The following is a 24886-nucleotide window of genomic DNA, read 5'->3' on the forward strand; positions in this document are numbered from 1 at the left end:
ACTGCGCTATCTATCATGAAGCTCGCGTACTAGCAACGACAGCAATTGCGCGACGAGTCAGTAGCCAACAAACATGGCGATTGCCAAGTAACAACGCTCCGTACCGCGTAACGAGTGCCTTACTAATAAGTTGATGTTACTTCGTCGTTGTGCATATTATTCCGCATTTCGCGTCGGCGAACCCCTTTTCTACGTTTTTACAAAAGTAGAGGTAGCCTAGACCGGCGGAAGTCTCTCAGCCAGTGCGGAATTGTGCAACTAGTGCATTGGCGGCGACGGCGGTGACGGCGGCTCGCGACGACGGTTCATCGCGGTGAGTCAGTAGCTACACACGTATATAAACGCGCGAGCCTAATTGACAGCAGAAGGAGAGACAATTGTCACATATCTGAGCTCTAATTGGCGCGACCGTAAAAAGCAGGCCGTTAGTCGACCGCCGCTCGGCTAACGTCGATTTTGTGCGCTTGTTCCCGTTCCGCGAATCCATGTATCTGTCGCTCGCTTTCTTATTGAGATATAACTGTTATACAATATCTTAACCTGCAGTTTAAATACTCGACTCGGACGATTGTGTGTGATAAAGCAGTTTCGTGTTGAAATCAGTGTTGCACAAATAATTGCACAATTTGTGAGTTGAGCTTGGATTCGGCATTGTTAAAACGTTCAAATATCGAATATTTTACGGTGAAATTTCACTTTCCTTATGGCACTGTTTCATCAAATAAAATCGCGTTATCAATCAATTTCGTGCGATTTTTAATATATGCTAAATTTATATAATTGAATTGTACTTTCAGAATAGGAGATCATTGCTTCGAAAATGCCTACACAAACGACGGAAAACGATGACATTCGAGTGAAAATTATATACAATGGGTAATACATGTTGTATATGATGATGATGATGATGATATATAATATGATGTACAGATGAATTTAAAAAAAATAATATTTAATTTTTTAAATTGTTATCTTTAACTGTTATCAAAAACTGCGATATATCTTCCTTCTCTTTTCTATTTGACAAGTAATGTTGATGATGCTTCTTCAATTTATAAAGTTATCTATTATTCTCTTTTTTTCTCTTTGGATATTACATTATCATTATATTTCAGTGCTGAAAGATAAATGCAACTTATCCAAATAGCCAACAGCAAATTCAATCAATCTGCTAACATTATTGATAATTTTCAATCTAGTAGATTTTTTCTTTTCCCTGTGTTCTACTCAAATGGTTAAATTATCTCTTATTCTTTTCAAAATTTGTTACATTAACTTTTAAATTTGGTACAAAATAAATTTTATTTATTCATATATTAGTTAATAGTATTGAGTTAAAAATTGTATTTAGTAATAAATATAACGTAGCAATTTTTTAGGAGAATTTGCAGAGTACATATATATTGATAAAAAAATGGAAGAAAGATAGCGAATTCAAGCTATATAAAAAGTACATTATTTTTTATATCAGGGAGGTCCAAATTACGTACATCAGCCCCGGGATTTCAGTGGACACATTACGCGAGGAGATGCGAACGATATGCGGCTTCAGCACGGAGCAATTTACGATGAAATGGGTGGACGACGAAGGCGATCCCTGCAGAATTGCGTCGCAACAGGAGTTGGATGAAGCGCTGAGGCTGTACGAGCTCGAGAAGGACACGGAAATAACGATACACGGTTAGTGCGTTTATGCAACAAACATAAGCATTGATTTCATCGTCTAGTCATCTTGCATGCCGCTTCAATTTCAGCGACGCGTTAAAGCAACGAACGAGCGTATTAATTATTTGAGAATTATATGTTGCGCGTCTGATAATAATTACTCCTACGTAGGCGTTTACATAATTGAAAGCGGCGCACCGTATTCATGAATCACGTAGGTAGAGGAGAGAATTAATTGATTAAACAAAGATTCGATGAAACAATTTCCGGTGACGTCCACCGGTAGCTCCAACATTTCATGATAACGCTTGTGTTATAGACACGAAATCCATCAATAAACTGCGCATAAATAATAACATATCTATGATGTACGTAGACGAGCAATTAACGATAACGTTAACGCAACTTCCAACGCGTATGCAAACACTCCAACGTACGGAGTATCGATACGCGCCTTGGATAACGGTACGACTTCGTCTTATCGGCAGTTTATCGTCGATGCAAGTCGCTGATTAACAACAAACGCACGCGAAACACCGCCCGACCACGATCGGCGTTTACTCGATATCGATTTAGGCCTCTCAAGGATGACAATATTCTCAGGTCGCATTTTGCGCTTGTGTCTACGAGAATATATAATCACGCGGCGTGCGATATGCTCAGAAATTCATCTACTTCGACCCTCCGAGATGACTCGATACGGGTCTTATTTGTGCGACAGTAGGATGCTTCTTGGAAGATGAAGCGTATCGTGATCGTGCATACATTTCCGGTTCGGAGGACTCGACTCTCGCCTCGCCTTTCGCTCCTCTTCGCGCGGCTAATGATGATCGAAGCTCTTTGACAACTTTATGAAACAAATCCTTTGAGCTTCGAAGATTAAAGTATGAAAAGAAAAAGAGGTGGGTGGATTATGGTTATTTTTAAATCAAATTATTAAATCTATGTAAATTAATCTGATGTGAGCCGCATCTACGGGCAAACAGGTCGATCACAAACAGTGAATACATTATTGGCTTTCCAGAAAGTACTGAAATAATGAGGAAATTGAACCAATTAAATTACTTGATTTTTCGAAGAATTCACAAAGGATCTGAAAAGGCTTCCACGTTTAACACATCGCTGCCATTAATTTTGTCGAGTATAACGACTACATCTCTCTCCTTTCCGAAGCCTTTGAACGAACGCAAATCGTAAAAATGAGTAATTTTCTAATGAAAACAAACTCGAGACAGGGCTAGCTTTACCGCGCGTGATGCGACGAGGCATCGTGGCGCAATATTGACAGAAGAGTCTCAGCTTCTCGCTGTGCGTGTCTCGTGATCAGCCTTTGTAAATCTATACGATTGCGCAACATCAATCGCAACAGCAACAACAACGGCGATAACTGCACATTACTGTGGAATGACAAAGAAGGATCGAAGAAGAGAGAAGGAAGGAGTGGGAGGAACAAGGTGATAATTCAAAGAGACGAACGACCAACGATACAAGTGAAAAATAGGAGAAACGCAGGAAAATAAAGTGGAGAATAAAGTACAATAGAGTCTATTGCACTTCGGAATACTAGTTTCCCTCGGAATTCTCCGCAGAAACGTACAAAGGATGGGGAAAATCCTTGACGGAAAATAGGATTAACGAGCTGAAGCGCTGAAAAAAAAGCATGTGTGACATAATATGAGGCGGCGTGGCAAAGTTCACTCTGAAGCGGCGACAAGAAGAATCGCTGGATAATCAGCGGGCAAACAGCAAAAGTATAAAGGAGGTGGGAAAGGGCGGGAGGGAGAGAAGGTGGAGGTAGAGCTTGGGAAAGGTTCTGCCTGTGGGTGGATATAGACGGGTGTAGTATCGGCGGCGCGAAGGGGGACGACGGGGGATATATGTATCGCCTCCACCTCGGTGTGATCCGCGTTTGCGCGATTCGGTCGGCGGCGTGCGCCGGGCGGCGGCGGCGGGCGGTTAACGCATCTCTCGCCGCGGCGGTAGTCGATATCCTTGCACGGACCGATCAGCAAGGGCCACCGTCGCGACGTCAATTGGTCGCCGTGAGATCGCGAGATCGCGAGATCGGCTCGCCGCGGCGGAGAGGAAGCCGTGCCGGAAGTTGATTGCGCCGGGGTTGCGCACGGGGTGCACCGCGCGAAGGGGCTTGAATACGCGGTGGTTAGCATTCTACGGTGGCTAGTCGGCGCGCTTGGCGCTCGCCACACCGCGATTTGAGAGAGGTCGCAAAAGAGGCGGTAAACTAGCATCGATCGAGCTGGTGATTCGTCGCATGCTCATCCCGGCGGCTCCTGTAAGAGGTCGACCGCGGTAAAAGAGAAGAAGAATAGCGGGGACGAGAGAGAAAGGCCGAAAGAAAAGAAGCGAGGGAAGAAAGTCGCCGCCGGTGGTGCAATCCGAGAGCCGCGGAAAACAGAAAGGCGAGGCGGCGATCGAGCGCGCGCGGGCGGAGAGCGGACAGCGGAAAGGGGGATATACACATCGGCGGCGATCGAGCAAGGCGAGGCAAGCACGGCTCAACTCGTCGCAGAATGGCGTGGGGCTACTGGAGCGCGACTTCCGTCAGCGATCGAGGTCGGTCACCTCGCCGCGAGAAGGACAAACAGCATCAGAGCTTGCACCAGCATCAGCAGTCGCAGCAGGCGCAACAACAGCAGATGCACCAGTCGGAGCTGTCGACGCAAAGCGCGTACGGCAGCGTGCAGCAGGAGCGAGAGCTCGGCGGCGTGGCCACCGTCGCCGGTGTCGGGTCGGTCGCGGTCGAAGAGCCGCCCTGCAGCATGATGATCCAGGGTGGTTCCTTCTACTCGTACTCGGCGGCGACGGCGGCGGCGGCGGCGGCCGCCGCGAGCCGTCGTATCTCCGCCGTCGAAGGCGGTGGTCCATCCTCCATCACGTCCACCGGCATCCAAGTGCTGCCGCGGGAACGCCACGTGAAACCCGGCACCAGCGCGTATCCGCCGTCGTCGCCGGGCAGCGGCGATTCGGCCGAGTACGAGCAACCGCTCGCCGGTCATCTTCGCGCCGCCGATATCTCGCCGCCGCTCTCGCGCGGAAGTCCTCCGTCGCTTCATCATCATCATCATCATCACGACGACATGTTCGCGCAGCCCGGCGCCTCGTCCTCGTCCAGAGTGGCGAAGCTGCTCCAGTGTCCGCCGGACGAAGGTATGGACGAGCTTTCCGAAGCCGAGCTGGAGGAAGTGACGATGAACGCCGAGTTGATCTACGGCCGTATCGGGCCCACCGCAACGTGCCGTCTGCATGGACCGTGCGGTCAGCAGCCGCTACCGCCGTTGCCGCCGGAATCCGCGCCCTCGATGACGTCGCTGCTCGAAATCGAGCCTGCCGGTCCGTCGCAGTTCCAGTTCAACGAGATCACCTGGGGTAGGTGCTGTGCGAGGAGCCGAGGTGGCGGCGAGGGTGCGGCGAGCGTCTCGCGCGTGACCACAGCTCTCCACCACTCGCGCTCTCTCTCTCTCTTTCTCTCTCTCTCTCTCTCTCTCTCTCTCGCTCGCTCGCTGTCATCATCATATTCCTTTTCTAATGCGGCGCATCGCAATCTAGGTCAAAGTCTGCCTTTGCCAGATAACGTTTTTGCGTCACGTTTCTTTTTCTCTCTTTCGTACGATTGTATGTGGCGCATTCCGCTCGATGCGCTGGCCGCGACGCCCGGAAAAACGCGTGTTTTCAATCGCGCGACAGCGCGCGACACTCACTCGATGCGCCGCACTTTTTCGCCGGCTCCCCCCCGGCTCTTGTTGACGGAAATCGTCGCGGTCGCGACGTTTAGCGCATTGCAGTAATATAAAACTCTAAGTCGGTCACGTGAATTAATTATCGCGACTTTGTCCTCGCTAAAATAAGGAAGGGTAGTTTGTGTTTGGCAGTTGCAGCCAAGTTGTTGTTCGAGTGCTTTAGTGCATCCTCTGTATCGTAGTATCGAGTATGATGGACGGTGAAACTTTTTTTCATACTGGATTACTTCGCTCTGTTTAATCGTGTCATAATTAATGGCACAATTTAACGATGTTTTTTTTTTTCGCATTAATTTCACGTAATACTGTGGATAATAATTTGAACGTTTTAAGTACAGTTGCATGATTTATGGCTTGTTGAATACTCGCATTTATTATTTATAAATAATCGAGAAGATAAACCGCACAATTGCATCATTATTATTTGCAATAATAGTCTACTTGTAGTATATTAAGCGACAAAGGTGATTATTATCACCGCACTGCCTCGGATGATAAATTTTATCTCTTTTTTTTTTTTCTACCTCACGCAATTGCTTATAAATTATTAAAATGTATTATATATAGCAGCGACGTTAATTTTATTTTTTAACAGGGAAATACTTTTTTCATACTGGATTATTTCGCTCTGTTTAATCGCGTTCATCATTGGTGACACAATTTAACGTTACTTTTTCCATTTTTTTCTACTAATTCGTGATAAATCAGCTGTCAACATTCGGCTCGTTAGGGGGATTCATATTTATTACTTTTAAATAATCGAAAAAAAATGCGTTACAATAATCATTATTGTTTTGCAACAGCGCTTCGCTTATAGCGTGTTAAGCGACAAAGGCGATCATTATCATCGCATGTACTTTGATGTGATAAGTTTTATCTCTCTTTTTTTTTTTCGCTTTTTATATAATTACACATAAATAATCAAAGTGTATCATACATATCGCAATAGTAGCGCCCTTTATTCGCAGTATGTTTAGCGACAAAGATGATGATTATCATCTCGCGCCGCTCTGACGATAAATTTTATCGCTTTCTTTCCTCAGCTCGCACATATATTGTTATCGAGGATACGCGTCTCGTTGTCCAATAGCTTGAACTTGGACACATAAATTAGAACTTGGGCCGTATCGACGCGTGCTCGACGCGAGATCGGTTTACACAGAGAGGAGTCTCAGAGACACGATCTTCGTTGCCCTCCTTCGCGTTTATGCGCCGGTGCACTTATGCACTTACCATTATAGATCGTGCCCCAAGGATGTGCTACGCGTCCATCGTACGTGCATCCCGCACACAGCTCGCTGCCACATTGCCCCACGCAGGGCGAACGTACATCGTCTCGTCTTTATCGCCCGTGTCATCGATCTTCCCCTCCGCGATAATTAGTCCATGAATATTTCAAGAAATTGCGCTCACCGTCCGCGATGTATATATATGTATATATATATATAATATATACACACACGTCCTGCATCATTGATACGTGTTGGCGGCGAGCCGCGGCTCTCGCGTAACAAAGGATTCGATTACGTATATTGTACCGATGGGAGAGCACCGATGGCCTCGTTAGCGAAACTTGCCGTCCGTACGTCGCGATCATATGACACGCGTCATTGTGTCCACGCAATCCTCGCGGCCGTGCTAAGGCTAGATGATTTTAGCAGAACCGTGATAATCCGCGCTTCTCTTCCAGGTAGTCGATTCTTTTTTCTGCCAAATTCAATATTTGATTTGTCTTAAAAATCTCGAAACTTGTAATATTTAGTATATCGATTTCGTTCAAGTCTTGCATTTTAAATGGACCACTGAATGAATTTCCAGTCTTAACCGGAACTGAATAATAACTTTGCTTCTAGATTTATTTGACTACCCTTCTTTTTTCTTTTTTACTTTTTAATTGAATTAATTTAAATTTATTTAAATCCTCATTTTTGATAAATCAATTAATGAATTTTTTTCTATCCTTAATCTGAATAAATTTGTTTATAAAGTTATACGATTTGGACTGGTTGGATTTAAATTTATTCAAGCCCTTATTTTAAATAAATCGATTAACGAATTTGCGTTATTAGCGCTGTACAGATATTGTTCCGTCATCCGTTGAGTTTCGCGCGAGCGGAGGATTTATTTCGAAGATCAGCGAAAAGTCGGCCGTTTTATCTGGCCTGAGGAACGTGCCTGCGAACAAAAATTCACTCTCAACCTTCGGTATGTTTTCAGCCTCTAGCTTAAGCTACTCGATGCTGCTACACCACTCGAATCTCGTCGTAGCGGGATATTCAAAGCGGCTCGCTTTAAAGCGCGGTTAAAGCGAATAATACGGAACAATTTAATTGAATTTCCATCCGTCAACCGCGCGCGCCGACTTTCATTTCTTCCGTGGACTCCGGGAGTTTCATTAAATATTATTCATCCGCGCGACACGCGACGTAATATACTTAATTACATTTAATCTTCGTTCTATTATACGGACCGACTCGTGTCTGGGATCGTTCTGATAAAGGTCACGTGTCCTCGCGTTCTCGCTAATCGGAATTTACACGATGTTCGTGACCGTTCCTAGGGGACAGGATTAACGCGACGTCGCGAGTAACGAGATTACGTAGGTCCGCGCGAAGGAAAACGTCGTCGGGCCGCCCGGCGGAGATTTCGCGCCGCGCAGCTCGCATCGATTTCGCGGTTTTATCGCCGCGTGGAAATTTAATCACACTGCTGCACCTATCGAAGCAATACTTCTCCGTCTATGTATCGTCGCGCACCTATTTACAACGCCCCGCGCCGTCCTCGTGCCTCTCTCGCGGCGATAAGTGATAATGCGACGATGGCTCGACGGTGTGGAAGTCAGTGGCGGCTCGTTATCTGACCGTAGCCGGAGTGATATCGAGTGGAATACGACAGTCAGCACACAGCCGCAGCATGTTGGACAACGAGCAGCGAGTCTCGATCGGGTTCCGATACGCGAATTGCTTCCCGTGTAAGTTGCAAGCCCGCGATGCCTCGTCGACGTCTTCACGTAATACTTTTCGGAATGAATGTAGGAGTGACGTCAGTCGATGGACGAATTGAATCCGCACTTTCAAGTCCTGCACATTAAACTGTGTGACATTAAGAAGTATGATATCGCAGCCGTTTTCATCTCAACATCAGCGCACGATCTGTGAAAGCAAAAATTTGCTTTTAATTAATTGTTAGCGTGGTTTTCCGCTCTATTCTCACGCCTCTCATACATTACGAACAATAATCATTGTCGTTAATTTTATACTCTTGTTTTCGACGCGAGTCTGCTTGCGTCGCAAATGTGTAACGAGACAACACGAGAAATAGAAATTATTATTTAAGCAGGTGGTAGAGATTGTAGATTCGTTTCGCAAATGTTTGTAATTCTGTTTGTCGCAAACTCGAGAGAGGAGTATCGCATTTTCATCAGCGATGCGAGCGTGAATTCTTTTTCTTCTGTTGCAGTTTTTCCTAACGTGCCGCCCGCTCCCGGGATGCCGTGTCAGGGAGAAGACAGTGAGTGTGTTTACCGTTCATTGGAAACATCGCAGCCAAGTCAAGCAGCATCTCGCTTGCGCTCGATATAGATACATATATACATACATATTATATATATACATATATATATATATATATACATGCATATATATATGTATCTATACATTATGTTAACCAATGCGTACTAGCCAGCGAGTTCTAATTAACCGGCCGGTGGAACGAGACGATTAGCGCGCGATAATAGACAGACACGACGCGTAACTCCGTTACGTGCAGAAGCGGAAGCTGTAGAGGAAACATTCATCTCTCGCTCTCGACACCCTCGTTCTCCACCAAGTTCTCCCCTTCGATACGTTTTTTAATCACAACTCTCATGACATCGACACCTGCGCTAGACCTCGAAGTAACATCAAATCAAAGACTCCCCGGCTTTGCAATTATCTTGGCTTGTGACATCAGGAAAGTCGTATAATTTTCTCTTTTTTTTCGCATCTCGTGCAAGAAGAGTTAACTTTCCTCCCACGTGCGGCAAGTCGTATTGGATAAAGCAGATTTATGAATGAGAATTATTGGCATATTTTACGCGTCAATTCACCGTCGAGATTTATAATATACTTATAATTTATTTCGCATACTTGTAATAAAGAAACTTACATAATTTTTTCCTGTTGATGTCACAATTCAGGATGATTGCAATGAAGGTCGCTCGGTTGAATGACTATCCGAGCGACTTTTCTGACGTCATCACGACTTGAGGAACGAATTCTGGAAATCACGGTTGTTGGCATGACCAGAAAAAACTGTTGTTTTGAATCGCGCGCATCATGCGTGCGACTTACTTTCGCTGAGCGTTCCTCGAGTTATTTTGGCGTTGTAGCCGACACACACCGTGATCACTGCACTCGTGGACAGGCATGGATCTAATCCGAACAGTCGCGAGTCTCCTCCAAATTTTTCCGCGCGGTAGTTTGCTGATTAAAAAAAAAAAAAAGAAATTATAACACAACTTATTGTCACTTCGGCGCGTGTTTTCACCGTTGACGCTGCACGAATTACACTCCGCACGAACTGTTTATCACTGGCCTTTGTTGTTATTGTTGTTTATATCGTTCCCGTTTGCGTCGATTTGCTTCGTTTGTTGCCGGTGAAACCGCGCGTCGTTCGATTACGCGATCGGTCGCGACCGGACAAAAAGAGAGAGATGGTGGTGCGAAATGAATTCGCGAAAATAACTCGCAGTATTCGACGACGAAACTTTATTATCGAGAAACATTTCTGAACGTACGAGCTAAAGATTTTTTTAAATCATTTAAATTCTCTGTTAGGTATTCGTCTCTTACGAAGTTTTGTGCAAGCATTTTTTGTAATTAAAAAAAATATTCCTTAAATTTAAGAATATGTTAAAACGATTGATTCATAAAATTTCTTAAATCTCTTTGTCAGTAAATTGGTCGAAAGATAACTCTATTAATTAGCATGTGCATTAATGAATTGGACGTTTGCGTTAAAAACTGCGTTGTAATGAAGTTTCATCGTTGCTCGGATCATCGGGTCGGATCGCGGCAAGATCAAATCAGTCGGTGGTGCTTTTCATCATTTGTGACATTTATGTTATTTCATTTTCTGAAGGAAGCATCTACAGACGTGGCGCACGTAGATGGAGGAAGCTGTACCGAGTGAACGGCCATATATTTCAGGCGAAACGATTCAATCGGGTAAGCATCATGCCATTTAATTATCTCATTGCACATTACCTTTACTTTATTTATCACTTCTCTCCTCCTTAGCCTCCCTCCTCCTCCTCCCATTCACCTCGCACTATCTTTGCGAAGATAGACGTGCCGCAGGTGCGACGCGGCGACGGAAACGACGTTCCGAGTCGTAGAGCTCTCGTGTGCAGAGCAACACGCTTCCAACACACTAAAACTTGCTGGCTAGTGACTTCGTCGTCGAGAGAGAGAGAGCAGAATGCTCTTCTCCTCTGTGTTGCTGGAGGCGTAAAGTCGCTGTCAAAAACTGGACTCACGTAACCCACTGTATCTCGCGCTTCGTGCGTGATCCCGCCGTTTCGCGGCTTTATCTTCATCTCCTTCCTCTCTCCGATACCTTACCTTACTTCTCCCGCGTTCTTGAAAGAGCGTTTTTCGCGTTTAAGACCGATACTTAAACTCAATTAACATTTTTTTCCCAACTCAGACTTCAGTCCTGCAAAGTTTCACGCTTTATTCGCGCGATATTACGCTGTATTAGCTGCGCTGCGTTAAGTCAATTGAGCGTCCGGAGTTACGCTTGGATTTCTTTAAGAGCTCGACAAGTTGGTACGTCGCGTACAAAACGTTATTGATTTCCTCGCAAGGCTTCGAACGCGACTTCCATTTCGCGATACTCCCCCATACATGGCATGGGAAGTCCTGAAAGTGATGTAACGTCTCACGTCGGTTGCTTCGCAGAGAGCCTTCTGCGCGTTCTGCCAGGATCGGATCTGGGGCCTTGGGCGGCAGGGGTTCAAGTGCATCCAGTGCAAGTTGCTCGTGCACAAAAAATGCCACAAGGTGGTGCGGAAGCCGTGCCTGAGTCTGCAGCAGCAGCAGCAACAGAGCGCGGAGTCGCAGACGACCCTCGACAGAAACGGCGACCAACAGCTTGATTCGTTTTGCGGTCCAGCGACTCATCTCGAAGATGAAATCACGGAGTCGCCGATTATTGAGAAGCATTCGCGCGATCGTAAGATGGATTTTAAGAATTTTTACCCGATATTGTTTTTCAGAAACGATGATAAATTGCAATTCTTTTAAGAAAGCACTATTGCAATATAATTAAAGTCCAAGGACACGCGATTCATACGTTTTTTTATTTTTAGGAATCGGAAGTGAGGAAGGGGAAGAATTGCCACTGGACACTCTGAACGAGGGCGACACATCGAACGACATGCAGCGGCAGTATTCACTGAACGACTTCGATCTGATTAGGGTGATCGGTCGTGGTTCGTACGCGAAGGTCTTGATGGTGGAGCTGAAGCGTACCAAGAGGATCTACGCCATGAAGGTGATCAAGAAGGCACTGGTGACGGACGACGAGGATATCGATTGGGTGCAGACGGAGAAGCACGTGTTCGAGACGGCCTCGAATCATCCCTTCCTGGTGGGCCTGCACTCCTGCTTCCAGACGCCATCGCGTCTGTTCTTCGTGATCGAATTCGTGCGTGGCGGTGATCTTATGTTCCACATGCAAAGACAGCGCCGTCTTCCGGAGGATCACGCGCGGTTCTACGTAGCCGAGATCAGTCTGGCGTTAAACTTTTTGCACGAGAAGGGTAAGGAAAATTGTTTTTTTTTTTTTTAATGTTACGAACAAATCGAACAGCTTTGCAGCAGACGAGTTTAAACGCGGCAATTATTCGCTTTCAGGAATCATATACAGGGATTTGAAGCTAGACAATGTACTGCTTGACCACGAAGGACACGTCAAGCTTACGGACTACGGAATGTGCAAGGAGGGCATTCGGGAGGGCGACAACACCGGTACCTTCTGCGGCACTCCGAATTATATCGCTCCCGAGATTCTTCGTGGCGAGGAATACAGCTTCTCGGTGGACTGGTGGGCCTTGGGGGTCCTGCTGTACGAAATGCTGGCGGGCCGCAGTCCCTTTGACATCACCGGCGCGGCCGAGAATCCGGACCAGAATACGGAGGATTTCCTGTTTCAAGTCATCCTCGAGAAGACCATACGTATACCGCGATCATTGTCCGTTAAGGCGGCGTCTGTTCTTAAAGGTTTCCTCTGCAAAAATCCCGCCGAGAGGCTAGGTTGTGGAAAGAGGCCTTCCGCTTTTCTAGACATAGTATCTCATCCCTTCTTCAGAGCAATCGATTGGGAAATGGTGAATATCTTCATAGTGCAGAATTTTGTCTGTTTTAAAGAATACAATTTTTTTTGTATATTAACAATACTATTTTGAACTTTGTAGTTGGAGCAAAAACAGGTCACGCCACCTTACAAGCCACGCTTGGATTCCGATCGCGATCTAGCGAACTTCCCGCCCGAGTTTACGGACGAGCCTGTCATTTTGACTGATGATGATGAGTAAGTTGTCGCAACCTAATTTATTTATATTATTTCAACGCACGAAAGATACCTTTGTACAAGGTTGATGTGCTCAAGCTGTTACATTGTCGGATGAGTTTGGAACGCGATATTGATTTAAACAAATTTTTCAGGGACGTAATTAAGAAGATTGATCAGAGCGAATTCGACGGTTTCGAGTATGTGAATCCTCTACTAATGTCACTGGAGGACTGCGTGTGACAAGAACCGCTTTTCATTGTGCAGCGTCACAATCAAGACCAGCAACTCTACCAGCATCATCAGCTGCAGCAGTGTTACATGTACGAATTGCAAGACAGACTCGCGAAACTTCGTATCGATCCCCTACTCCCCGTTATCGGCTCAAGCAATCAAGGTTATCACAATAACGTATTCCTAATGACATATTCGGAGGAGAATGAGAACGACAATAATTATAATGAGCATCATCGGCTACCGCCGCCCTTCCCGTTCCGATACGAAAGCCCGGCGTGCTCTCGTTCTCTGAGTATCACAGACGTAACTTACAATTCAGGCAATAATAACGCGATTGTTAGCAATTATGATGAGAACGACTATGACGATATGGAGGATGAGAATCCGCGGAAAGGTCTACTAAAGCAGATATTTTGCCTTCCATTAAATTAAAAGCTCGTCCCGAGCTTCGGGACAAGATTGCCTCCAGTTCGATTATTCGAGATGCATTTTTGTAGAAACGACACGAGACCTATACGAGTATCGTCGGATGTAAACGTCCTACGTAGTGACGTAGTTTTACAAATACAGTATTTAATTCAATCCACATATACATAAATATATATACATATATATACATATACAATATGCATATTGTACGTATGTGTACAATATATATATTGCATATATTTAATATATATATCGTTAAGTTAACCGTTCTCTTTCACACATGGTGCTGCAAACAAATGTGTTACTGGGTAACGTTATTTTCCACGGCTTTTAGCTGGAAAGCTGAAAGTGAGAACGTACCTGACTGCTTTGATCGATTTTTTTTTTATACATAATATCGTTTCTTTTGCGCAGCGAATTGATATTTCCAAAGTATTACGCGACTAACCATTCCTTTCCGTACGTGACTATATTCGATGATGAAAAAAAGAGGCCAGAAATATTCTAACCGTATAATTATCACATTCCAAACAATATTATGAATCATAGATTATAAAAGGATTATACCAAACGTAGGCGTAATATATCCTCTCCTCTTTTTCGTTGAATAGTTCTTACGTGAACATTCTCATTTAAATTACATGAAAAGTATTGTGAATAATAATTATAGCGAAACGTTTGCTTTTATACGAACATTCCTATTACTCGATTGAATCGATAGACGTTACACTTGGGATCTTGATAGATCAAAGGACCGTCGTGTGTTGTAGCAGCAGCTGTGAATTCCAAGCATTTCTTTTCTTATTGAGAAATTGTACTCGCAGTTAGGAAAAAAAAGAGATATGCAGTAAAAATAATTTTCTATGGAAACGTGGTTTTTTACTTGTAGGAATGTATTCCGGAAATATTTTTTACTCCACAACAGCTAGTTGTATTTACACGTTTATCTACATTAACGGTGTACTTCTCGTCCGAAGCGTGAGAGGGCATACCGTTTTTCTAGTGGTTAGTACAATTTTTATAGTTTTTCAAAATGTATCGAGCAAGCGAACAAGCAGTTGGAGTACCGAAGACTAGTTTACCTTCTTGTCGTTAAAGTCACATAGAGATCATTGTGCACAGTATTCCTTGAATATTTATAAACTTTAATAAATAAGACGTGCAATGTGAAGCATCCGCTCTAACTTTATTCTAAAATAATCGCTAATTTCGAAGCGTATTACAAGTTGCAGGTATTAAACGTAGAGATGTCGCTAAAAAGCGCCGTGAAACATTTTAACTAAATTAAATATATCTTAATAAACGAGAGAAATGGGGCGATGAAATGTTTTACGTTCGACAAAATGCCGTCAATTGAATTGAATCAGAATTGAAGCCTCAGAATGGAATTACACATAGACGAGTACACTGTAGTACCATGTATTAGAGTTATTACGCATAGTTTCTGTTTCGGTGATTGATGACGACTGCTGTTGAAAACGTCAAGAAAGAAAGAGAGGGAATTCGCGGATAGCAACAATTGATAATCCGCGAAGATCGGCGTGGAGTTACGAAACATATAAATATGAAACGTATTTAACGTAGGAGTAATACATACACAAGGAAGTAACGAGACGAAGGATATACCAAATTATATCACGTAAAAGGAGAGATTGTAATTAAATCTCGTAGTTTTTTCTGGGTTCTCTCGAGCGCTAAAAAGTATACGTGCAAATGACTTGGTTCTGACATGCACGCACTATCTTGAGAACAATAATCGATATTTACAATATCCCCGCTCAGCATGAACGCAGCAATCGTGTATAAAGAGAAAGTATCATGTGACTTGTGCGTTAGAAAAAAAAAAAAAAAAAGAGAATTGTACGTTAGAGAGAATATGGTGCCAACATTCAACACCTTAAATAGTAATTCGTGCGTAACGAACGATGCATCTCGCAGAGCTTACGTGACTTTTTTTTTTTTTTTTTTTTTTGAAACTTGCTTTCCCCCGTCTTTACTTTGTCCGTACGAATCGTACTTATTTTCGCCGTTGTCTCCTTTTCCACGAGAATGTTGCGGTACGCGTAGAATACTTCGCACATGAACTTTTCCTACTGTAACATAGCGAATGAATGGAATACGTGTTGTTCGCTGCAAACTTATATTGCTGCAAAGGCTGCTGTTATTTTGTATAAACTACGCAGCAGATGCTGTCGATCCGCTATTTTTTTATAGGGACGAGTCTAGATAATGGACAACTGTAAAAGTATTCTAGATAAAAGAGACCCTTAGCGTGCCGAGCATTGAGCAGTATGCTACACTATATACAATCGCATACTGTTGACTTTCGGCACCGTATACCGCGATTGAATTTATTATTTAGGGCAGACGCTCGAGTACCGTTAAAGTCTATATACCTTCCGGCGAATATATTGTCTCTTCGCGAGCGGAGCACGCGCAATTTTCAGAGTTTTCGCGATCGATAGTGTCGGATTAACGGATGGAAACGTTTGGAAAAAGCGCGTAGATTGAAATCGATAACGTCTCTTGCGCTCGATTAATCGCGCGTTACACCGTGCTCCGTTTACAAGTTTTAGCGTGCGGCACAGCGATGCAAAATTGCGACGGAATACATTTCCATGCTTTATATATATATATATATTTTTTTTTAAAGACTAAGACGAGTTTCAGCTGTATTTCAACGGGTACGGCAGGTCGAGACTTACATTGCTTAAATTTCCACCGTTTTTTGAATTACCCATTCGTACGCTTCTGTCGTATGACGCATTTACAAAAAGGAGAAATGTTACATAGCTATTTATACCTCGATATCCGAGGGTCTCGAATTCCGAAACGAACTAAGAGATACGTATTCCGCAACAACGTGTCCGGCGCATTTGTGTTGAAACTTCATTTATAATTTGGCGCGACGTGTTGTCAATATATCACGTGAATTTTCAGTTGTCTCATATTCGAGAGCCTCTGATATCCCAAATACGTTCCGAAAGTACGGGAGGAAATTATTAGCTCCACGCGAGCAGATATTGTATGAAGTATATATCTAGGGAAATAGCGCGTAAGAGAGTCAATCATCTTCGTACTTTCCGGTATGTGTGATTTTTTACAGATCACGCGCGTGAGAGAGAGAGAGAGAGAGAGAGAGAGAGAGAGAGAGAGAGAGAGAGAGAGAGAGAAAGAGATATGCAGTCAGTTTCGCGACTGACAATGTATTATTGACAATTCCAAGAATGTATTATTGATCAACGTCAGATTGATAGACACACAAACATTTTTTTCCGCATAATTTAATTTTCACATATGTATCGACCAGGAATTGAGATCCATAGCTCTTACTTACGTTCTCGTCTGACGTTTGTCAACCTGAATGCCGGATTTGAATATGCACATCGGGATTCTAAGATAATGACCGTAGACACGTGACTCGCTTTTATCTTCTCGACTCGACGCGACTCACAGATCCCAAATTCCCTATCCGATTTGATTTTATACATCTTTTTTTTTTCCTTCGTTATGCAACAAAGCGCAAAAGTGACGACTGGTTATTCTCTTGGGACATCCCGCTATGTGTACTCAACGTGTATATAATATATTTATGCATGTACATAGTGTCAAAAGATGTTCGGCGGCGCGATACACGTGCGCCGGACTATATAACAGAAGTTTAAGAAGAAATATATCGGAACTGTAGGTATCTGTAATATATTAATTAACTATAAAGGTCGATAGTGACATTATAGTACAATAATTAATTTCAGACACAAAACACACACACACACACACATCACTCTTAATGCTCGGTTAGTCTATCATATAATTATATGAAACTTACGTTGACCGTATTTCATTACATATTTGCCTTCTTTCCAATAAATCTTCCACGCTCGTATTTTTTTTTGTTTTTTTACTTTCCTTACATACATACAATGCTCTGAATTAATTAATTCACACTCTTGCATTGATCGGCAATACAATGTTCTATATTTATTGAACATCTTGTATGCGCATATTGATTAATTGAAAAAAAAAAAAGAAAAATTGTAAAAGAGAAATCAATATTCTAATATATATTGTTTCCACTTGTAAATTGGCGATATATTGAGACTGTTTTTATTTCAAACGTTGACGGAATGATATGGAGAGTAAGATGACTATTAATTATATATAAAACTTTATATATATATAATATTTATAGATAAATTTGACAAGTGGTTGCATTTAATTGTTATATAGAGTACAAGATATCAAAAAACAGAAGGGACGCTTATACTTTAGGATTTGTTACTTGATCTAAATGAGATATAAATGAGGCGCACTTTGTCTTCACTGAGAGGTCAAGAAGAAAGTTACTCAAGAGAGCCGGCGGATTAATTAAATGCGTCCTGTTTCGCGGAATTAATGAGGTTGCGCGGGTGCCTTCCTTCGTCCGTGACGACAAATTGCCACGCGTATGTTACTATGACATATTAACGATGGCCTCAGAATTACTTACTGCGTAATTGCATGTATTTGAAATTGTATCGATACGTTATTACACATATATATTGCCGTTGGATAGTATTTTTATAAGGCTTGTCTCTTGCGTTCTCCGAAACTATATTGGAAATTATATTGCTTCTCGAAATGCATCTTATATACGTTATGCGAAACGGCGGATTACTCGCGCGAGTAGCCGCGTTTATCTCCGTGAATGCACGAAAATGTGTGATTCTGTTCCTTTAAAATGTTACAAATAAAACAATCCCTACGTGCAAAGGAATTAATCAGTCACCTCTCGCTCCACCACAAACGCGACTCCGTTACATTCATTTCTCGGCACACGAACAAGCTGTATCCCCCCCATCATTTTTGTTGTCAAAGAAACTACATCCCCGCAAAATCCCACTTTCCTTATTTTAATACAATATCTTTTACATGAATTTACATCAATTGATAGACATTTATGATTTATGAATTTTCGTTACACGTTTGGAACGAACTGTTAGTTAGAAAGATCAGCTAGCAAAGTAGAAGATGCTCACACGATAGAAAATGCTCAATGTAAAAAAGATGTTTAGAGTTTTTTTTTTTTTTTTTTATTTGGAATGACCATAATCTACATCTTTTTAAGGATATATCACTATCACTCGATCGCGTGGTGTGGTGGAAGAGGTACATTAGTCTTAAGTCTACTACATTCATTAGTGCGCATAGCGTTATTCTCTATCGTGATATTATCTTAAATTAATCGTTAAAATAAAAGTATTCAATTACGATTGTTACAATACTTGAGACTATATTGTATTACCGAATGATAAATACTTATGACAGTTATTCTATTATCGATACATTTTATAGTTATATTAACGTTGTCAAAATTCGTTCCCCGAGACACTGCGTATCGTTGAACTTTGTAGACGCTAAATTATAATCAGGGTGTTTCTTCTCTTCTTGCGAAAATAGAAATCGTTTTCAAACCTCGAGTGGCCAACACGTGAGCTCAAGTATCAATTATGGTTTGTGCGCAATTTTTCATCCGCAAACGTGAATACAGGCGTAACGATACGGTGAAATTCTGTTTGTATTCAATTATGATAAAGCTTCACCGCTATCGAAGACGGAAAAGTTTCATATAAATCGCGCTCGGGAAGCCTTCCCGACAATTTCCATCCGACTTATTCTAACATAAACTAATACATATCATGCGATATACAATTATGTACATTATATACGGTCAGTTCGGCGAGCAAAGTGCGATCGATTTGCTTTCATTTTTACCTCCAATCTAAACAGATATGAAATTTCGAAGTAAAAGAAATTTTAAATCACGCTTTTGATTAAGTGTGAAAAATTGCATTCGTCTGTTATTATCGTTTCTAATGAATTAACGAAGAATAGGATATCATTAATTGCAAAAATATTTTCAATTTATCTAAAATATTGCTTCGAAGTTGCACCCGATCCTGAAACTCGCCAGCTGACTCCATTCATACTCCCGCATGGGTAATTTATCATAATAAGATATGAATAAACAATTACAACTGTAAGTTAGCATAGGCTATATATAATTACAATTACGGTAAAGTAAACGATGTTACGCGAAGCAACTCAAGATCAATCGTTTAAAGCATCAGCCGCGAGAGGCGAAGTGTCTGTTTCTTCCAGAATAGGCGTACTGTACTTCACCAGGACAGTATTCAAAGCGAAGATAAAGTATCTTTTTCCCGGACGCTGCTCAAGTGCGATTACAGAGAAAGAAAAAAAAAAAAAGTATAAGTTTATAATTATACCGGCGGCACCGCACGAGATGCGACCGCGCGGAATTACGATCGCGAATGTAGTTTCTTACGCGGCGATCGCAGGTTGATTTATGCTAGAGAGTTTGTATAAATGTACATAGAGCGAGAAAGACGGGGGTATTAATAATCGGGAGACTAGCGATGTCACGCTTCGCGTTGAAGACGCGGATAGAATCCGCGACGCAGTGCGGCGGAAGTGAAGTTAGACGAGTGCAGACTATATATGTAAACGCAACGTACTATACAATGATACTAATAGTAACAACAATAAATTAGACCGATTCATTACACATTTTTATTGTATTCTTTCTCACCCTTTTCCTCATAATCTAGGAAAGATGCCGCTATTGATATTGAGTAAGCAGTCGCAGGATAGGTTCGAATACCTGCTGCCAAGAGGACTTTCCCCACAAAAAATCATAGTGATTAAAAGGAATGCTTATGGGAACGTTGTGATGAAACACGACATTGTTGAGCCTCGCGGACAAGAGTTCCACATCCTAAAACAAGAATTTATTTACGATGAAAGATTTAATAAAGTGAAATTTATTTTACTTCAATCACATAAGTTTGAAAATATCATGCGTGTACAATTGATATATCTGCAGAAATAATATATTCCAACCGTATAAATACCTTTGTAGTTGCCAGCCAATCGTTATCGCTGCTGAAGAGAGCGATCGGCGTTGTGATTCTTTCTAATTGGTAAGCAGGTGGTATCGTCGAATTGTACATCCGGAGATTCTTGTCCTCGCCGTAGTTGAACTGTCTGAATTGTCCTGAAGTATTTTTAAAACTTCTTTAGAACATTATTCAGAATCATATATTATTTTCGCAATATGTATTGTTTGGAACGGAGAAATAATTTTATTTTTTAGATGTTCCTGCAATAATTATTATACACGTCACCTGGATCAATATATCCTTGACCATAATGCACTACTTGTTTCCAGGAAGCTCCAGCGGGTAAATGGGTTAAGATAACTGTCAAATCCTTCTATTCGCGCAAAGAAAGTCTATTAATAGTCAAATGCCGCAAAATAAGAAATGGAAATCGATGAGCACACGTCATTCTCACCGTATTTAATTCTTCACGATTAATTCCCGCAACCAGAAACAACAGATTGCTGCAGAAGAATTGTGCGTTCACCATATTCTGACAGAATAGACTCAATACGAATTTCCCCCAGGTGGATCGAGAACGAAGTTCCGGATAACCGAAAGTCTCGCCAACCCACTGCGAAGAGAAACAGAAGCGATTATCGTCGAAAATTCAATCGGCTTCGAATTTATCCGAATGTCTAATCCCTTGAATATCGGGAAATTTAATATCAAACCATAAAACGTAGATTGGCGACTTACTTTAATCCGTTTTATCTCTTATCACAAAATATATTCTTTTAATGCTGCGCCGATCGAAAACTCAACTCTGTTGAGACCTAACTTAGTTATTTTCTTTTTTTTTTCTAAAGAAGGACCGTGATTGCACGACAATTGAACTTACTACGCCGAGATACGTTAACTTGGCGAGTTTCCTTATCGGTCCGCGAATGTTGCCCATAAAAGCCGCAGGTGCAAGGCCTATCATCAAAGCGATCTTCGAATTGTATTCAGGCTTCTCCGATGTCATTACCCAGAATTGCGTAGTGCCTTCTGAATGACCGCCATAGAAGATTTTATCGTGTCCCGTCGTGTGTAAAACGTGATCGACCATCGCAGGAAGATCGTAGATGCCGAACTCGTGATAACTGAAACACGCACGAAGTTTCTTTACAATAATTTTCTCAATTCTCTGTAATTTTAAGCTTATATTAAAAACAGATATTTAGAGACATAACTTTTAATGCTTTTACATGCATTTATCTTATCTGTGTGAATTTAATTGTATGAGTTTTTAGTTTAAATTTTTTAAAAACTATACTGGAAAGAAGACCGAGGTCATATGCAAATGGATATGGATAATGCAACGAGAGAGAGTTCTATGATGAACATTTTTTTTTATCTATCGCATGACAGCGCATGAGAAGATTACAGTCAATGTTTCAAATTTACCTGAAATCCCAGAAAGCTCGATCTGTTGGCGACAGCGAGGTATGGTTTCTCGAGTAAATGTTACCTCTGTTATTTCCTAGCCACACGTCATAGCCCGCATCGGCTAAAATGTATGCTAGAAATAGTATTTCATTATGTTATCTCGTTCAAATTAACTAACAATATTTATGCACTGATATGATAACGCTAACGAACCTAATGATTTTTCAGGGCCCGTAAGGACCCAATCGGCGGAACTGCCTACCAGACCATGCACCAAAAGTATTGGCGATCTTGTCTCCGATTGCGCTTTTTTATTTTTATTACGGCCGTACGGTATTCGATGCAATTGCAAGGTGTAGCCATCTTCCGTGATGATATCGTGAATATCCAAAGGATATCCGTATCTTCTCACTAATTCGGGCTGTTTGATGAATACATTATTTATTGCATTGCAGTTGAATAAGTACTGTATTCTTTTAATCGATCAATAACAATAAACACGATTAATATTTGCATCAGAATGTTATATAAATATTTATTATAAAGGTATGCAAATTATGAATGTAATAAAGCTAAGTAATGAATGTAATCAAGCTAAGAGAATTCACACAAATCAGACATACATAAAATTAATTTTAATTAAAATAAAATTAAAAATAAAAATTGTGTGAATTTTATAAAAGATATTTTAAAAGATATTGCTTAAACGTTATTCACACTGTAGATATTTTGTTATTTTAGGGATTATTTTATTTTCTCGAAGAGATTTATTGTCAAGAAATAATAATTGCCGAGATAGAAGGAGAGAGTAAGTTCACACATATTGTGCAAGCTGCTTTTAACTGACGTCCAAGATTCCATGCATTATAATAGCGCAATTTATCTAGCTAATGATTACTATGTCATAACAATTTTATTCGCAAGATGGAAAGTTATGAAAATGACTTACCGTTAAGAGTAAAATGTCCGGATTGTCATCGGTCTTGCCAAACGCTTTTGCCAGCCAGAAGCAACAGTTCAGAGCGATTATCGCGACAAAGACCCGACATCGTTGACGTGTTGTCGTCCACGGCATCGCGACGGCCGGCGCGTAACAGAGAGCCGAAAATCTCGCTCATCGACATTTTATACGTATCAACACCGCGACGCGTAGAAAATGTGCGTGGGTACATGATAACGCCACGACGCCTGTTCACTCCATGCATCCTCGTATTCTCGACCCTTGAGGAATCCAACCATTACTGGAGAATGGAGAAGGGAAAGTGCCGATTGAAGTGTTGAAGTGATTATGAAGTACTGAGTAAAGAATATCTTCAATGCCTTGCAGAAATTCTTTATGATGCTGAGCGGAGAAGCTGTGGCTTTTTGAAAAAAACGCATTCTTTTGAGCGCAAATAGCAGTTCAGGACTCTAGAATAAATCAAGAAATGGTGAGATTAAACATGCAAGAATCAATAATTTTATGGCTCGAGATGCTTTTCAATTTGCAATAATTTTATATTACATTTATATTGATTAAACTGCAGTTTTATGATATTTGCTTCCATCGACTTTATTTTAATTTTTTATAAAGTAAAGCTGTGTGATAGAAGTTATGGATTATCATTTCATGGGCCTAAAAAATTAAATATCGACAAATTTAAAACTATTAGATTATTTCATAAGTCCTGTCGTTTTTTCATTACCGATTTTCAATAAAATATTGCTCCCTACCTGTCAAAACTACGTTGTTTATTTTATTTATTAATATTTAATTTTTAATTGGTGCACATTTCAAGATTGACAGAGTGATTAAAGAATGGCAACCAAAAGCCCAAATCAAGAACATTTGTGACATTTTATATGAATTTTGTAACAAAATAAAGCAAGAGTAGCAATTAAAAACATTAATTTGGTTTATTCGCAAACCCTAGATGTAAAAACATGCGAAAGATGGTTTTCGAGATTTTGAGAAAAAATTTTAAATTTTAAGAAGTTTTTATAAGTTAGGGATAGAAAAGTTAGTTTCTAAATAAGAAGAGATGATAGAAAATGAGAGAGAATACATTGATGATTAAACACTCATAATGCTTCTCTGTAATTTCATGTCAAACTTTTGATAAAAAAAACGACAAAACTTATAAAACGATCTAATAAATAGATAAAACAATGCAATATAATAATGTGTAAAAATAGTACAAGAATATCGTAATAATTACAAATCACAGAGATTAGAATGTGCATAATATAATAGATAAGACTTGCAGTATCGCTTAAAAATTTTATACCATTCTTTTTACACTTGAAATACCCAATTCGATAAAGAATCTTTTATCATTGTCTATGTCAATGAATGACACTTATCGCATGTGGCATTAAACTTGAATTAGACCGTGATTTTAATGCTTACATCGATTCGAATGCTTTGCCGCGATTTTATTTTCAGCGCGTAATCGTGAAAGTGGGCATGACAACTAGGCCGTTGTACATACGTGATACAAGGTCGATTTCGTCAACTCTTCTGTCCTCGCCAGAAAAAATAATTAGGGAACGAGGTTTCCTTGAGCATTATCTTCCTGTGGCATTGATCTGCTTCTATTCGACTGCAGCTGTATGAATTTTGGATTAAGCAACATATGCGCATAAATATCATGAAAACCTGCTTTTCATGTTGCTTTTTTTACTCCTCTTCTTTATTTATCTGCACAGCGCTATCTGTGAAGGACTTATGGAAATCGAATGGTGTGCGAGTGATAAAAAATAATTAATTATTTTTATGTGTCCATATATACCGGTACAAAATTATTGGTAAATTGAATAAAAAATTAGTTATTATTAATATAATAATTATTAAATATTTCTTTTGTTACTATTAATATCATAATTGATAAAATAATTAAGTATAACATTGATAAAAAAATGTTTAGCTCTTTTTTTACGGCAACCCGACGTACC

General features: G+C 41.1%; 2 protein-coding genes across 8 annotated transcripts; one reads left to right on the forward strand and one right to left on the reverse strand.

The window, feature by feature from the left end:
- Positions 1 to 46: 46 nt before the first annotated feature.
- On the forward strand, positions 47 to 13371 carry aPKC (protein kinase C iota type). 5 transcript variants are annotated; one of them, XM_012362584.2, is made up of 10 exons: positions 47 to 313; positions 798 to 876; positions 1472 to 1680; positions 8883 to 8933; positions 10545 to 10630; positions 11366 to 11639; positions 11776 to 12228; positions 12323 to 12795; positions 12883 to 12998; positions 13133 to 13371. In XM_012362584.2, exons 2-10 carry the CDS (start codon positions 821 to 823, stop codon positions 13218 to 13220), a joined length of 1806 nt encoding a protein of 601 aa, XP_012218007.1. In that variant the 5' UTR covers positions 47 to 313; positions 798 to 820; the 3' UTR covers positions 13221 to 13371. The 5 variants fall into 5 exon arrangements, with proteins under 5 accessions (XP_012218007.1, XP_067203404.1, XP_012218008.1 ...); XM_012362585.2 differs by lacking the exon at positions 47 to 313 and adding an exon at positions 376 to 628; XM_067347303.1 differs by lacking the exon at positions 798 to 876.
- A 3554-nt stretch (positions 13372 to 16925) lies between these two features.
- On the reverse strand, positions 16926 to 24868 carry LOC105669557 (lipase 3-like). 3 transcript variants are annotated; one of them, XM_012362587.2, is made up of 9 exons: positions 24424 to 24868; positions 22902 to 23362; positions 22166 to 22373; positions 21971 to 22085; positions 21423 to 21666; positions 20997 to 21155; positions 20828 to 20915; positions 20555 to 20697; positions 16926 to 20418 (listed from the first exon to the last, which is right to left on the reverse strand). In XM_012362587.2, the coding sequence occupies exons 2-9, from the start codon at positions 23025 to 23027 to the stop codon at positions 20263 to 20265; spliced, it is 1239 nt and encodes a 412-aa protein (XP_012218010.1). In that variant the 5' UTR covers positions 23028 to 23362; positions 24424 to 24868; the 3' UTR covers positions 16926 to 20262. The 3 variants fall into 3 exon arrangements, with proteins under 3 accessions (XP_012218010.1, XP_067203426.1, XP_067203425.1); XM_067347325.1 differs by having other exon boundaries at positions 21971 to 22073; positions 22902 to 24868; XM_067347324.1 differs by having other exon boundaries at positions 22902 to 24868.
- Between the last annotated feature and the right edge of the window lie 18 nt (positions 24869 to 24886).

This window comes from Linepithema humile, chromosome 1, assembly GCF_040581485.1.
Source record: "Linepithema humile isolate Giens D197 chromosome 1, Lhum_UNIL_v1.0, whole genome shotgun sequence".
Classification (NCBI taxonomy): domain Eukaryota; kingdom Metazoa; phylum Arthropoda; class Insecta; order Hymenoptera; family Formicidae; genus Linepithema; species Linepithema humile.